Raw genomic sequence first — 14,593 nt, forward strand, 5'->3', positions numbered from 1 at the left:
TCACGTGCAACGCGCCGGAAGATCTTGAAAACGTAGCTGATATGGCCGCCGCTCTTCTCGGATACCGTTACTTGAGAGACGGAGGAGCACCGGGCTTCTCGGTGCCCCTTTCACACCCCCTCCTCCCCCCCGGCCGCCCTTCCCGACCATCTCAACGCACACCATGACCAAATTCCTCTCTTTTGACCCCCTACTGTGGGCGACGGATGAAAGCGAGAGGGGACCCGGGGACCCGGGAGTAAGGCAATCCTGTGGTGTTCGCGGTGCTCTTAACCCACCCTTCTCCCTGCCCTCTCCTCCCCAGGGCCCTTATTTTGTTATCTCTTCAGCTGCCCTCATTCCTCCCGTGTGCCTTCGCCGGTCATTTGAAGTTTAACACCAGCCCCTAGCGCCCTTCGTGCTGCTACCAGCTCCTAACGACATCAACGCGATGGCCGGCCGTCTTCCTCAATATGACTGGCTTGACCAAGTGTCCGCCCAGCCTGCCGAGCAAGAGCGGGATTTCCAGCTGCTTTTCAAGTACGTCCAGAGCCGGCCAGATAAACAGAACGGTCCTCTTATCGACAAGTCCACAAACTTTAAAAGGCACTGGATATGGAAGCTCTGGGAAGGGTAAGCAAGCCTTTTTATAAGTGACTTCTCGTCGCTAAGCTGGCTGTACAGCCTCTGTCGTTTGTCCAAGACAGACTCGGCTCGCCCCTGGGAAGAGTTTCTTCTGGGCCGTGATAGGGGGCTCTACGCGATTAAGGTATTTCTTAAAAAGTTACGTACAGAACGTACTACAGATACGCATCGTTCTCGACGCGCGCGAGTGCGCAAAAATGCGAACAGTCACACATGCCTCGACCGTTATTATAATCTGGAGGGCGCTTGTTGCCGCTGCCGATTTCCATGTCATGGAGGCCATAAGGCGGGCTCAGCCAAAAAAAGCTCGTTTCTAGAGACTCCATGTGACAAGGGGCTGCCACAGGCACTGTGGGAGCGGCTTGGAACAGTATGTGGCCCTGTGGGCGCTGAACAAATCTATTCTGAATCACAATAATTGACTATGGCCTCGAAGGTCCTTGCCCTTCTCGGCTAGGTGTGTCTATCTAAATACATGGGTCCTCTGGGGACCGTAGTTCTCTGTCATTCCAAATGATGACTTGTGGGCGCTCACTGGCGTAACCTTCCTAGCCATCATGGCTTTGATACGGAACCTTCCTGGCCATTGTGGCTCGATACGGCTCAACTGGCGCAGGCCAAGGTTCATGGGGCTTGAAACTAGATAAGCTCTCCTTGTTTCCGGGCATCAGCTAGATTGGTTGGCAATGACACTTGGAAAGCATACAGATGCTCCCTGGCTACAGCCCCTAAGAGACTACAGGGAATGGAGCAAATATTGCAGGCCCTGAGCAGACAGCGATTGCAGACCCTAGGAAAATAAAGATACCAGCCTTCCGGCGGATGATAGCGGTTGGGACTGGAAAATCACCGCGGTTGAAAATCCAGTGAACCGCAAGATCCTGAAACACCACTTGGATATTGCTGGTCCCTTAAAAGCCCATAGATTGATGAGGATAAGGAGAGATCTCAGCGAACTCACAGACTGGCTTGGCCCTGCATCTGCAGAAGCTATCTCCCTCGCTAGGGCCATTGAGATTACGATGGACGCTCTCTTTGACACTCTCACCGGGAAATTTACATGGTCTCTTACCGTGTGCGGCGAACCAGTCTATTTCCGCTTGTCACGAGCAAAGGCTGGGCGGTGGAAAACATACTCAGATGAGTTTGAGGCAGCACTGTCGTTGTGGCTTTAGTCCATAACAAGGAGCAGGGGCGAGATAAAAAAAGAGGACAAGATTCTACATAAAGCCAATGACACATGGCTACGGGCCAAAGGGACGCCAGAAAAACCCAGCCTTCGACTTCTAGGCTCATACACGGCGACTCTGCGTCGAGGCCTCCAATGGCGGATGCCTAATGGTGCTGTTGGGGTTATTGAGGTTGATGACATAAATTCGGGAAACAGCAGCAGCCTGGAGGTAGAGGCCCATCGAGTTGTCGGATTCGCATCCAATGCCAAGTCGCTCCCTTCCCTGGATATTGACATTTGTTAATATAACCAGAAACCTCCAGAATCCCCTTGCAAAGATGCCCCTTTGGCAGTCGAAGCATACAGCCCTTTGAAGACATTATACGCCCAGTACATGTTCTCCGCCTTTATACGGGCTGCGGCAAACACGATGGAGAAGCCAATTGAGGACGGGGCGGATATACGGCCTGCGCAGCGAGACGGCATGAGCGGCGATTCGACATGGCAATCGATTACACTACATAATGCCCGGCTCTCGAAAATGACCCAAGACGTCGCCAAAATCACCAGATTATCCGTATCGCCCATCGTCGTCCATCTCCATACCGTCGCCCATTACCGCCATCACCGCCATCACGCCGCGCCACAGCGTCTGGAACTTGCCGTCGCCGTCATTCCCGGGCATCCCCTCCGGCATCCCGGTCGGTCGGCGTCGCAGGCATCGCCATCCGCATCGCAATCCCGGCCATCCCAGCCATCCCCGTCGTCATCGCACCCGCCATCGTACTTCCAAGCATCCCCGTCATCGCAGCTAATCCCACGCCCGGTATTCCTTGGACCTGCCACCTCCAGATCTCATATCCCCACACCGGTCATGTGATTTCCGCTCGTACCGGCCCGCGATCGCCGGTCTACTCGGGCTGATCGTGGTTTTGAGTTTCATATGGTATCGGGTCGGCCGTCGCGTCACGCAATAGTCAGAGAGTGTCTGTTCCTGATGCTGGAGGAGATCTGGGGAGCGATGGGGCAGCACGTGGAAATTGAGTTGGCGGGAGGACGCAGTCGCGGCGGGGCCTCGCCTGACAGTGGTCCCTGCCGCCTTCGACTTGCGGTGCTGTGCTGACGCTGTCAGGCTGGCGGATGTCAGGCTGGCGGATGAGGCAATGACTAGCCTGCTCTTTGAGTTTTGGCGGGTGTTGGCTTAGCCGGGTGGCGTCAGACTGCAATGCTAAAGGTAACTATGAAGGCGGGAAGGCTTGAAGCTTGGCATAAGGAGCCACAGGGCGCTTTCCTACCACAGTTTAAAAGCTTTGTCTTTTTCCTTCACCTGTAAAGAGCAACTGCTCCCTTCGTCCTGGCTCGTATTTCAACCCACCCAACACCCAGCCATCCTCGATAACTTTCTCAATACTAAAAACTCGACATTCCTGGCCCTCATTAAGCTCTACCACAGTATATAAAGCGAACATGGAAATGTCTTCTGACATCACTAGCGACCGCACCGTCACTCTCAGTCGGAAGCGGCGTGAGGATGACGAGGACAGAGCATTGGGCCTCATTCACGAAACAACAGAATGGATCAGCGGTCTACTTGGCGAAAGAAAAGATGACGGGACGCCCGAGGGCAGGCGGGTTATGAGCCCGGCTACGGAGGCCTCTCTCCGCCTCCTTGTCGAGAAATACACAAAAGCCGCTGAAGCCGACCCAGAGACACGAGAACGACTTACTCGAGATATCACCCTCGAGACGATCCGAAAAGAGGTCACGCGTAGGCTCCAGGCTGACGAGAAGTATCAGGAGGCGATAACAAAGCTTGAGAGCATGATGATGCTTGGTATCTCCGATATGGCGACTACCACGCGACGAACCTGGCAGCGCTCCGTGAAGAAGCCCGAGACATGGTCAAGAAGGCCAAGTCAGCAGCGGCTGCTGCGAAAATGCGATCCAACAAAGAAACCAAAAAATTCTGGGAAAAGACAGCTCCCAAGGGTCACGGTGGCGATAGTTCATCAGCTCCCGCACCACCACCTCTCACCGACGAAGAGAAGGCGCTCCGCCATTTTGTCTCTACAAAGTGGATCGAGCTGGACAAACTTTTAAATTTTGAGGAAGAGCAGGCCAAGAAGGCGAGTGGTGGTCTTTCTGTCAGCACCCCTTTGTCCGATTTGCTCCACAATCTTTGTTTGCCTTGTCAACAATACTACGTATGAGGACACACGGGCATCAATGAAGTTATACGCCGAACGAAACGAAGTCGCCCACGCGGACATTAACGAATTGGTTCGCACAAAGCAGTGACTTAAACTCGCTGACAGGATTGTTGAGGATCTTGCCGCACTTGAGACGGAGAAATTGATCACCGAAGAGCAGCGAGCAGCCAAGAAAGCTGCCATATGGTACAAGATAGGTCTCCACTTCGAAATCTTTGACCTCGACGAAAAGTCTTTTACCGTCTCTACGATGAAGGCCTGGCCTCTGGACAATGAGGGAAAGGCCGTTCGAACTTCTGTGAGGCCGGCCCCGACATCCAGGGTAGAGCCCGTGGACATTGACGAGTAAGGGTCCGTGGACACCATCGTCCATCGCCTAATCGAGGATATCAAGGCTGAGGCCGAGACTGAAGCCGCTGCTGGAACCAGTTCCTCCTAAGGAGGCTCCTAGGAGGATCCGAGGACGAGTCAAGGAGGATTCGAGGACGGGTGAAGGGGCCTCGTTCGACTGAGCAAAGAAGGCGTGCGATTCATCTTTTATGAAAGGCGCGCGCAAAGGTTATCTGCCATCCGAATTTCAAGCAGACCTAGATTCTCCATCCCATAGGCGCGTTGCCAATCGAACAATAGAATAGAATTTTACAATAGCACGCGTTCCTGCCTTGCCTTGCCTATTCAAAACCGCGTTCTCGAGCTCCTCTCTTTGCTCACCACCTCTCGCAATCTCCCATCAACGTCTTTTCCACGACCCAAGCATCAAGGCGTCTTCTCATCCAGACCTTAATATCATCAGTTCAAGGTATTCCTCAAACACAATCAATCCTTCATTTCACTATCACTAGAAAGAACCGCCCACCATGCCTCTCGTCGACCTGCCCGCCTCCTCCCAGCCCCGCTCCGACCTCTAGGTCATTCTCAGTAGCGCTCTGGACATGACCAGCGTGCAAAAGACCCTATGCGACGATATTCTATACGTATTGTCGGAAGCGAATGGAACTCCCCTCCTGGGAACCGAAGCGGACCTTGAGGAGAAGCGCAAGAGGCTCTGGGCCCTCGTTTTTGACAACTGGAACACAAACTCAACTTTCCACCATCCTGGCACCATCCCCGCAAAACGCTTACAGCATAGTGCTATCACTATGGGAACGTTCACACAAGACCACCCGCCCTCCGCCGAGGCACAGAAGGCCGCTAACAGGAAGAGTTACTCGGACACCATCGTAATCCCGACAACTCCGGCGGTTAGAAGAGCTGGTTAGCTAGTTTATATTCGCCTAAACGTCAACATGCACGAGTTTTTAGTCGTCTGGCAGCTGACTGATGGCCGTGGACGCATTATTAAACAGATGATATCATCACACAAAATCATGTTGTTTTAAAAGTCCGCAGGTGTCCCGGTTTTCTGGTGTCAGATGCATACCATTTTCCGGAACTTATTATCTCACTTCCTGGACTCCAGGGCTTTCAAATTCGGCACACTTTACACATACGACTGGTAATCATAGGAAAACTCGGGATCCCGTCCGCTCTCCCATAGATAAGCCGGCATGACCGTAAGATTGTCTAGGGGGTAAGACGAAGACACTGTTATTTTGCGGCACACTGTTAAGATGACCGTTTCGACAGCTTCGCCGTTGCGGCGGCGGCGTCGTCTATTTAAGAAGGGGGGTTTGGGTATAAGGAAAGGCAGGTACGCCTGAACAAGGTGTTCATACATACCTCGTAGCGTTATTCGTTTTACTGGCTATAGCAACGTACAATATTGGTTGGGGTCATTCGAAGGAGTATAAGGAAATATGACAGCATCGACGCAGCAGATAGACTGACGGCGTAGGCCAGGCCAGCACCGACGGTGGTAGCGGTATAGACGAACTCGTAGGGGATGGTCTCGCCCTTATCGCTGATAAAGTAGTCGCTCGGGGTAAAGACGCCGCTGGGCAGGGGTTGGATGCCGTGCTTATGTAGCAGATCGACTGGGACCTCGCCATTCTTGCAGACGGCGCCGAGCATCACATCCCGGCCCCCGAAGCCGACGACCTGCTCGCCGTCGGCAATGTCGAAGTGCTTGTGAGTGAGGCGGATGTCGTAGGCATCGTGGAGGCCGTTGGCAACGAGCAGCTTGCGAGAGCTTCGATCACTCCCGGCTCCGTAGTAACCTGCGTGGAAGCCTCGTATACATCGCCAAGCTGGCTGTTGTAGAAGGTTGAGAGGGTAGGCATATCGAATATCGAGAAGAGCAGAGACTGAGAGAAATCGGCGGGGACGAGAAGCTTGCAAGCTGAAGGTGTCATTGTCGAGGTTGGTGTCAATAGGAGACATAAGTACTCGCTGGTAACAGTTCCTTCTTCATCGCCTTCACGGTGGAAACGAACGAGCCGGTACCTATTCCACGGAAGACTGGCAAAATATCATGATTAAAGAGACCCAACTGCCAGCAGAGGCTCAGCTGGTCAGATGTAGGTAGATAGGTCTGCCGGTTTCCAAGGCGTGCAGGCCAATAATTAATTGGCTGATAAGATGCCCGGTATATTAGACAGGCTGGCTCGAGGTTCGCTTGGGGTGGGGTGGGTGCAACCGCACCGCTACCGCCCTCCGTGTTCATTATCTCAAAAGGCTGCTACAATACGGATATAGACGAGGTCTGCTAGCCGCTCTGTCTTGGGCGGTAAGGGGGGGGCCGGAAGTAATGAGAGTAGAACGCATCGTGGGAGCTGGGGTCGTCGTGATTCGGGTCAGAAGCACACTCGGCACGGGTTTGAACTCGGCGTCGTCTCTGGGCGTCAGAGGGAGGCCAATCTCGGACCCGGCTCGTTGGCTGCTGGAGCTTCCTTCCCGACAAACGTCAGCACATACTAATCTTGAAGGTTCAGCTGGGAGGCAGGCAAACTACGGCTATAAAAGGCCTTTCATTCCATCAGGTAGGACTGAGTCTATATCCTGGAGTTTGCATCTTCATCGCCCCAAGAGAGGTTAGTTGGAAGCGAGGGGAAAAGAAAGAAGAGTGCAATCACCTTTCAAGGGCATTACGAATTGATGCAAAGACACGGTGCTAGTTTTTAGGGAGAGATTATCAGGTTTCTTGATTTTCTCTTACTACTCCGTCTCGACTGCGTTGCCAATCTGATAGGTCTCTCTGCCTCATGCATCATGATATCACCGATCCGTCTGCCTGTCCCATGCCCGCCTTCGTGCTCTCATAGATGCCGTTTCCTATCATAACAGACGTTAAAAGACCCCTGGTTTCCAGGTCATGTGCCGGGCTGAATTCTCGCGCGGATTCCTTCCGCCAGCCGCATCCTGCTGCCTGTTGCTTGACCTGGGTAAGAAAGAAACTAAAAAGTGTCGGGAGAAAGGGGCCCACCGCTACACAAGACCCGTGCTGCCCTGCTCCGGAGCCTTCGTATGACTGTGGTCGTAAAAACGTGCCGCAACTGCTGCAGTCTGAGGAATGAGGTAGGAAAACAAGGAAAAGGGGTGATCTAGCACGCAATCGTGAGAACCTCAAACTCCGAAGTCAAACGCCGGTGTCATAACAACCCCAAGCCTCCCTAAAAATAAATTACCAAACTCAGCTGGGCACCATGAGAAGAGTGGGGAAATCTATAACAATGCCGTGGGGAAATGAATGCTCAAATCTATGAGCAAAATGTGTGTGCATAGAGGTGTGTGTCTGTGTATCACATCGTCCCTGACTAGAACAATTAAAGTCGATGGGTTACGATGAGTACTTGTCCCGCCAAGGTGGACCAGCTCCATAGCGGCAGCTGGGATGCCGATATAAGTCACGAATTCTCTAGGCTGGCGAATACCCGTACGCCAGTCAAGGCTGCGGCTCTACTGCAGCCAGCCCTCTCCAGCGCTAGGAGGGCCATTAGCTGCGTTCGAGGCGCCCGAGAATCTGGATCCATCGACGAATCTGACAGGGGGAAGCTGCTGCGGGAATGTCGCCATGTGCGTGGGGCCAGGAAGTTGCTCCGTCTCGCCTGCCAGGTGACCAGGCCCCCCGTTCATCGGGCTCAACGGGTAAGAAAGAAAATCCCTTGGCCTCATGATCGGTGTGAAGTCGGCTATTAGCTGGGGCGGCAGGTTCTGCTGGCTCAGATCCACGGGCGTTAAAAGGGGCATGTTTGGAGGGCGGCTCATGTTGCCAGGGTATTGATAGGGGCGGTGGCCGCCTGATGCAAACTGTCTCGCCAATAGTGGTGTCAGTGATCGGCGTGATTCGTGTGATAATTGATACCAATTAGGCGAAAAGTTTGGGGGGTGGTTTACACGTTCACGAGCCGGGCTCTGCTGCTGGGGCCCTGCCGGGTTCGTCCCCGCGGGCGGGTTTTGTCGGGTGCTGCCATTATTATTAGAGCTGGCATTAGCTGAAGCAGTCGCCGTCGTCGAGGTAGACGGTGAACCCCTGAAGCTGCCATGCCTGGCTCGGGTCCGCCTGCTTGATGGCTCTGAAGGAGGGGACCTCCGCTCCCCCGTTTGCCAAGTCCTTGGCGGGCTATTGTCAGGCCGACTGTCGTCTCTCTGAGCGGCGAGGCGAATGAACTCCCCAGAGCTACACAAGTTAGTCTTCCTGCCTGACAAAAGCAGAGGGAGGGGAGGGGACTCACGGTGGGGGTCTGGTCTCTCCAGGCGGCATATGAGGGTGAAATCGTGTGCCATTGCCGTAAGACGCCCGCAGGAACTCTCGAATCGCGTTGGCACTGCTTTGATATGCAGGTTCCGAATGGACTTTGTCCCTGCAATATGGGCAGCTGTCTGACTCTTCAAACCACTTCTTGATGCAGTGGTCACCAAAGATGTGCTTGCATTTCGGGAGTCGCAGGGGCGCTTCCTTCACTCCCTCTGGGGTTTCCACACTGAACACATTGTAGCAGATGACACAGGCTGGGGAAAGTCATTGTTAGCGCACCGCCTTGAGGGGGGAAGAAGCAGGACCACCCACTCCGCTCGCTCTCCTCAAGGGAATCGAGATCGACACTCTGTAGCTGGGCAAGAGCTTTCTTGGACGCCACACGCTTATTGCTCATCTGGCCGCGGAGAAGTTGGTGAGCTCGGACACGAGTTTCGTCAAAGTCACGATGGTAGGGGCCGACCGAAAATTGCTCAATGAAGCGGAGCGCCTGCTCGTCATCTTCGATCTGATCGGGATCCTCCTCGCTGTCGTAATCCGAGTTCAGAGCCGTGTTTCGCCTGAATCTTGGCCGAGGGATGAAGTTGCGGCGGCGCTCAGTATTCGGCTGTATGGGTGGGGTCAATCTCGGAGGCGGGGGTGTGTCTGAGTCGGAGGAGACGGCGACGGACGGGCCAGCTTCAGCTCGAGCTGGCTCTAGCCCGCCGAATAGGATCGGTCGGGCAGGCTGCGAGATGCTTGCAGTCGTCCGGGGCGACGAACTGTTTCCGTTGCCGCGGCTTGTTCCCCGTGGCGAGTCCTCAGAGTGCGTCGACTGTCGGCCGGCGGGGGCGGTAGGACTGGAATCTCCCGAGCTCGGCATGTTCGACGGCTGAGTCGGTGCTGAGGATGAAGGCAAAACAGGCAGATTGATGCCACCGTGCGGGGCAGTTTGCGGGGGGACTGGCATTTGCTGCTGCTGATGCCTCAAAATCTGCTGAACCATCAGCTGCTGGTGGTGGTGCTGCTGTTGCTGCTGCGACTGCTGCATTAGCTGCGGCAGTTGAGACATTTGCGACGGCGGTGGCTGCTGTGGTTGCTGTTGCTGTGGTGGTTGCTGCTGCTGCATTAGCTGCTGCTGAGCATGGTGCGCCGGGCGACTTTGGTGGTTTAGATGGTTTGCCTGGTTTGAATGGTTCGGGTGGCTAGACTGTTGAGAAGGCATGGGTATTGGGGGAAAGCGGATGGAGGGCTGGCGAAATGCAAAGGTAAATGGTGTAAAAGAGTCGTGGTGTGCGAGGGGATGTTGGCTTTGGGCCAAGATGGGCTGGACTGGGCCAGGTCCAGCTTGGGTACCAGTACCAGGACTAGCACCAGTACCCGCACCTTGGCCAGCTTGACCTGCTGGGCCTGAGCTTGAGCTGGAGCTGGAGCTGGAGCTTGAGTTGGAGCCGGAGCCGGAGCCGAAGCTGGAACTTTGGCCCTGGCCTCCACCCGCAAGGTAAAATTCCGAGGCCGACGGCCTGGAGTGAAGCAGCTGCGAATGTGGCGGCAAAGCCTCACCCCTAGTCCACTGAAAGGCTCCGTAGGGGGTCGAAATCCACGGGTCGCTCACGGCGTGGACGGGATCGTAGTGAGTGTGCGAGGGCCCGCGGTTAGCCGACATGAGCCCCGGCGCCTGGTGCGCAGAATGAGGATGCGGGGGGTGAGGGTGTGCGGGGTGTGGGTACTGGTGCGGGTGCGGGTGCATGCGCGGGTGCGGGTGCGGGTGTGGGTGCGGATTTGGGAGGCTTGCCGGATGATGATCTGCACGGAAGTACGGGCAGCCCTGAGGCTGCTGGACATGTTGGTTTTGCGCCTGTGAGGCCGAGGAGTCGGGGTTGTGCATCACGTAGTCCATCTCGTCCATAGTCGCTGGCGGGAGCAAGACCCGACACGTACCTTGAACAGTTTTGGGGGTATCCGTCGTCTCAGAGCGAGCGAGCGTGAGCGTCGCGCCGTCCCCGGTCTGCCGGTCCGATCAGGCCACGCTCCGTCGGCGGGGTGGGCAGCGAGCAGCGAGCACCAAGCGAGCGCCGTGGCCCAGACGCAGCGACAGCGGCTATCAGCCACGGGCCAGAACCGCCGATTGCAGTCGCAGCGGACGCCTGCAGCAAGGCGGTGACATGCACCCGTTCAACTTTCCGCGGCCTCTTGTTGTTGCCTTTGCCCCCTGTTCTCTTTCTCGCTCTATCCCTCCTTTCTCTTGTTGCTATTATCCTCCCTCTTCGGCGTCTTCTTCTCGTGCTGACGTCTTTCCTGTATTTGTATTTAGGGACGGAGGACTCGGCCGTAATCGCCCAGGGAGGGGCAAAGCAGGTCGTGGCAGGGAACCCAAGAACCAAGGCTCCGGATAAAGAATGGGCCGCAGGAAGTTGTCGTTTGCAATTCCACGCTCTCGTTATCGCTCAACAAAGACGGGGAGGTGGTGTAGCGGCCGTAGATTATACCAGGTCAGGTCCGGTCAGGTTCGGTCAGGTAGTCAGTTGCTCAAAGGACGTCGGAACGTCTAGGCTACGGACTTTGTTGTTGGCACCGAGCTGGAGTGGTCTGGGGCACGCAATGGATGGAGGGGTCGAGAGCGAACCCGCTACTTATTTGGAACACCGATCCTGGCTCCGGTATTGGGAGTGCGTGCAGGCCAATGCAGGCGAAGGCAAGGCAAGGCAAGCGGTCGTTGGGTGTGGGCTTGGAGAGCGTGGGCGTGGGTGGAGCCGTCAAGGTGCTGCAGCACAGCTGAGTGGATTGGCCAGGTGGAGTTATCAGCAGGCAGGCACCCCTCACCCACTCGCTCGCTTCCTTTTAGACAGCCCACCTCAGTGGCTAGATATGGTGGGATGGAATGGGATGGCTGGCTGGATGCCAAACCGATCGGTTCACGAGGACCTCGAGAAGACGGGTCCTGGAATAAGATGGCAGCAAAACACAATCGCACCTCAACCTTCACACGCGGGCAGGCCTCGTCGTCCAGTATGGAAATGAATTCCAGGTTTGCACCCCGCTGCACCCGCTTCTTTATCAGTTAGGGGGCCCGCACTCAATGATCTGAGCGCAGTTGGGTTGCCGCAACGCCGAGGCCAAGGGCAGCCCAGCGATAACTGAGGCTCGGAGCCTCAGGTGCTGCTTGAATTCCAGTCTAGGTTCGCAGCCTCTTTTCGCACGCGCTTCTGAGCCGGTTCGACAGGAACGCAGACCACGTTTCTAGGCCGGGCTGTTCTGTTGCATGCGAGAAATTGGCTGATGTTGCTGTTCGCTCCGTGGCCGGTCCGCCTGGGCCCCTCGCTTTCGAAATCGACCGCCTCCGGCTCACAGCCTTTGCCTCGTTTCCCTCACTCTTGCTGCTTCTCCCCGCTCTGTCTCTCTGCCTTGCCTTAGGTTCTTTGTTCCTGCAACCCTGGGTAAATAAAGACGCGACTCGCAGCCTGTCGAGCTCGCTCTCTGGTTGGGCAGCGTTCCTGGCTGTTTTCCTGCTGTTCGCAAAACCCGGCGCCCTGGTATGGTAGCTGACGACGGACACCCGGGATGCAGCGATTGTAAGTGCCCTGGTCGTGTGCTGGGGTTGTGGCGAGGAGCCTCGGGGGTCTCGAGTCGAAAATGGGTGGAAAAGGAGGGGACAGGCAGGACTGCGGACCGAGATGGGGATTACGTTGGTTTTGTATCATCCAGGGCGGAGAGACACTTAAGCAGGAGACCGACCTAGGCAGAGACGCAAAGGCGGAAGAAGAGGGGAGGGCGGAACATGCGGCAATGGAACCACGAAGGCAGGCAAGGCAAGGCAAGGCAAGGCAAGGCAAGGAAGGCAATCTATCACTCGGGTCACCGAGTCACAGGCTCCCACTACCAATACTATTACTGTGCCGGACTGTTCGCTTCCACTCTTGGTCACGGCCAGCCGAGAGGAGCGCAGGCCCTACCTCGCAGACTAATAACTCGATACAGCTTAGGTAGCCGCCGTACTTGACGTAGAGGGATCCTCGCGCAAGTCTCGCACCAGCCGGCTAGGGTGTCGTGTCGGTCCTCGTGGTGGAGCTTGGCTTTCTTCCATGGCCAGGCAAGGGTATAAAGGGCACAATGGATGGACGGGCACAAGGACACCACCTCCACGGAATCCTGGGCAGGTACTGCGGTACGGAGTTGGAGTCGGTGGTATGATGTATTTACGGATATACCGTACTCAGGTATGTATCTAAGGTATGTATGGACGGATTGCTTATTCCACCTGCGCCCAAGCATCCATGGAGGCCCTCCACCGACGGCTTCCACATCGCCTAACGCCCTTGTCTCGAGGCAACAAGGTTGACTAGTTCTAGATCTACATAGTAGGTATTCCTCTTGTTAGCCAAAAGCGGCCAAGAGAACCCGAAAGCCGTCGGCGGGAATCAAAATCAAAGACGCTGGGCCACTCACTGCAACGAGCTAAGGAAGGGCGAACGAACTTACGCGCCTCGCGTCAGGAAGTACGTAAAAGGTAGAAAGGTAAGGTAGTGTATGTATTATTGTATGTATTCGTACATGCAGTCCTACCACATAAGGAAACCACGACCTCCGAAAGAAAGCGGCACCGCACCGCACCTCAGTTCCTTTCTCGTCGTTGCCGCATATGGATGTCTAGTCTGGGACCACCTGGACTCGCAGCTCAAGAGTTGCCCGACCCGTCTCAGGGCCCCCGCAGCGCCACCGCACCAGCACCAGCACCAGCGCCACCGCACCAGCACCAGCAACAGCACCAGCACCAGCACCACCTCAGTCTGAGCGTAGGTAGGTTGTATGGATGTATGCACCAGCGCCAGCCACGGCCAGCACAGGGAGCCCGTGGTGGCGGCTCAGTCCAGTCGCCTCATCATCCCTCATCCCTCATCCCTCATGCGGCATGCGGCATGCGGGAGTCGGAGATTCAACCTCCAAGCAATTGTCCAGCTGATGGGCCGGGGCCTCTCATGCTGTGTTGACGCCGTCACTCTACGGCGGGGATGGGCCTGCCTTGCATCAACCCCTCTCCGAAGGCTGGGCGCTCATCAGATTTCACCCTTTCCATTTTCACCGATGCTGGTTCACACACACGCAGTCCAAGCGATGTCGCCAAAACCAAAAGCCCGGCCCGCCATGCAGGCAGGCAACAGTGGAGGCCGACAATTACCTTTACTTTACCTCACGCCTAAAGGTACCTGTCTGCTTACCTAGGCAGATAGGTTCGAGGCTGCTACGACACTGCCAATCGAAGTCGGCTGTCGAGCGAGGCGAATCCAAACTGCCATATTATATAGGTTCCGCATGGCCGCTACTCGCTGCTACCTACCGCATCTACCGCACAGTACATACATACCTCGCAGAACTCTCCCTTGCCGTCCGGCTCGGATGTAATCGTCTTCGTCAAAAGGTCGTATGTCTAAAGCCGTCTTGGTGTCAAAACCTGGCCATCCGCCGCAGCCCCCGTGTCCCTCTGCGCTGTTCGTACAGCGCAGCACATTGCCATTGGTCCCCCCGTGCCACTACGTCCCCCCTACCGAGGTAGTGCTCCGTAAAGCCCAAGGCCAATCGTGAGCATGGCCCGCCGCCCGCCATCGACACTTTCCATGCTCAGGTTCAACACCATGTCGCAGCCACTGCGCTGCATTCCCCTCGCCATCCCCGCTTGCCAACTGTAACTGGTCCTGGAACTGGAACTCTGTTGAGCGGCGGGAGAGTAAGGGTCGCATATCCAGCCTACGTCTTCGTACACCCAGTAAGTACCTAACTCCAATTGCTGGATCCGTCTTATCTCCAGTCGTTGTCGGAGGAAGAGGATTGGCCTTCGGGGCAAAGTTCCAGAGGGCAGCTGACTGGTGAAGGTCTATCGACTCGGCTGGCCAGCACTCGAGAGAAACCCCCGATGACAAAAACCCAAGTGCTGTGTCCACCGTGATCGCCCGGGATGGTCCCTTGTCCCATGCAAAAATG

At 55.8% G+C, this 14,593-nt stretch overlaps 5 protein-coding genes across 5 annotated transcripts; 3 read left to right on the forward strand and 2 right to left on the reverse strand.

Annotated features, from left to right (window-relative positions):
* Positions 1 to 163: 163 nt before the first annotated feature.
* B0T26DRAFT_675395 (uncharacterized protein) lies at positions 164 to 941 on the forward strand (the record flags this gene model as incomplete). Its single annotated transcript, XM_060439825.1, has 4 exons — positions 164 to 238; positions 383 to 612; positions 664 to 748; positions 786 to 941. The coding sequence occupies 4 exons, from the start codon at positions 164 to 166 to the stop codon at positions 939 to 941; spliced, it is 546 nt and encodes a 181-aa protein (XP_060295805.1).
* Positions 942 to 3,262: 2,321 nt separating this feature from the next.
* Positions 3,263 to 4,354, forward strand: B0T26DRAFT_751132 (uncharacterized protein; the record flags this gene model as incomplete). Its single annotated transcript, XM_060445334.1, has 3 exons — positions 3,263 to 3,629; positions 3,671 to 3,953; positions 4,111 to 4,354. The coding sequence occupies 3 exons, from the start codon at positions 3,263 to 3,265 to the stop codon at positions 4,352 to 4,354; spliced, it is 894 nt and encodes a 297-aa protein (XP_060295806.1).
* A 1,131-nt stretch (positions 4,355 to 5,485) lies between these two features.
* B0T26DRAFT_675397 (uncharacterized protein) lies at positions 5,486 to 6,296 on the reverse strand (the record flags this gene model as incomplete). Its single annotated transcript, XM_060439826.1, has 4 exons — positions 5,486 to 5,589; positions 5,725 to 5,749; positions 5,833 to 6,123; positions 6,162 to 6,296. The coding sequence occupies 4 exons, from the start codon at positions 6,294 to 6,296 to the stop codon at positions 5,486 to 5,488; spliced, it is 555 nt and encodes a 184-aa protein (XP_060295807.1).
* Positions 6,297 to 7,648: 1,352 nt separating this feature from the next.
* On the reverse strand, positions 7,649 to 10,654 carry B0T26DRAFT_274404 (uncharacterized protein). The gene is made up of 4 exons (XM_060434123.1): positions 8,951 to 10,654; positions 8,616 to 8,892; positions 8,278 to 8,560; positions 7,649 to 8,190 (listed from the first exon to the last, which is right to left on the reverse strand). The coding sequence occupies exons 1-4, from the start codon at positions 10,524 to 10,526 to the stop codon at positions 7,840 to 7,842; spliced, it is 2,487 nt and encodes an 828-aa protein (XP_060295808.1). The 5' UTR covers positions 10,527 to 10,654; the 3' UTR covers positions 7,649 to 7,839.
* A 462-nt stretch (positions 10,655 to 11,116) lies between these two features.
* On the forward strand, positions 11,117 to 12,056 carry B0T26DRAFT_274686 (uncharacterized protein). The gene is made up of 2 exons (XM_060434124.1): positions 11,117 to 11,626; positions 11,712 to 12,056. The coding sequence occupies exons 1-2, from the start codon at positions 11,219 to 11,221 to the stop codon at positions 11,859 to 11,861; spliced, it is 558 nt and encodes a 185-aa protein (XP_060295809.1). The 5' UTR covers positions 11,117 to 11,218; the 3' UTR covers positions 11,862 to 12,056.
* The last annotated feature ends 2,537 nt before the right edge of the window (positions 12,057 to 14,593 follow it).

This window comes from Lasiosphaeria miniovina (assembly GCF_030549165.1).
Source record: "Lasiosphaeria miniovina strain SMH2392-1A chromosome Unknown B0T26scaffold_4, whole genome shotgun sequence".
NCBI classification, from domain to species: domain Eukaryota; kingdom Fungi; phylum Ascomycota; class Sordariomycetes; order Sordariales; family Lasiosphaeriaceae; genus Lasiosphaeria; species Lasiosphaeria miniovina.

Excerpts from the sequence above, each read along its gene's own strand:
- B0T26DRAFT_274404 (XM_060434123.1), bottom strand. The coding sequence starts at position 10,526 with ATGGACGAGATGGACTACGTGATGCACAACCCCGACTCCTCGGCCTCA. Across the intron at positions 8,893-8,950 it reads CCTTGAGGAGAGCGAGCGGA|CCTGTGTCATCTGCTACAAT; the intron begins GTGGGTGGTCCT and ends GACTTTCCCCAG. Across the intron at positions 8,191-8,277 it reads AGAGCCCGGCTCGTGAACGT|TTTGCATCAGGCGGCCACCG; the intron begins GTAAACCACCCC and ends TTGGCGAGACAG.
- B0T26DRAFT_274686 (XM_060434124.1), top strand. The coding sequence starts at position 11,219 with ATGGATGGAGGGGTCGAGAGCGAACCCGCTACTTATTTGGAACACCGA. Across the intron at positions 11,627-11,711 it reads CGGGCAGGCCTCGTCGTCCA|TTGGGTTGCCGCAACGCCGA; the intron begins GTATGGAAATGA and ends ATCTGAGCGCAG.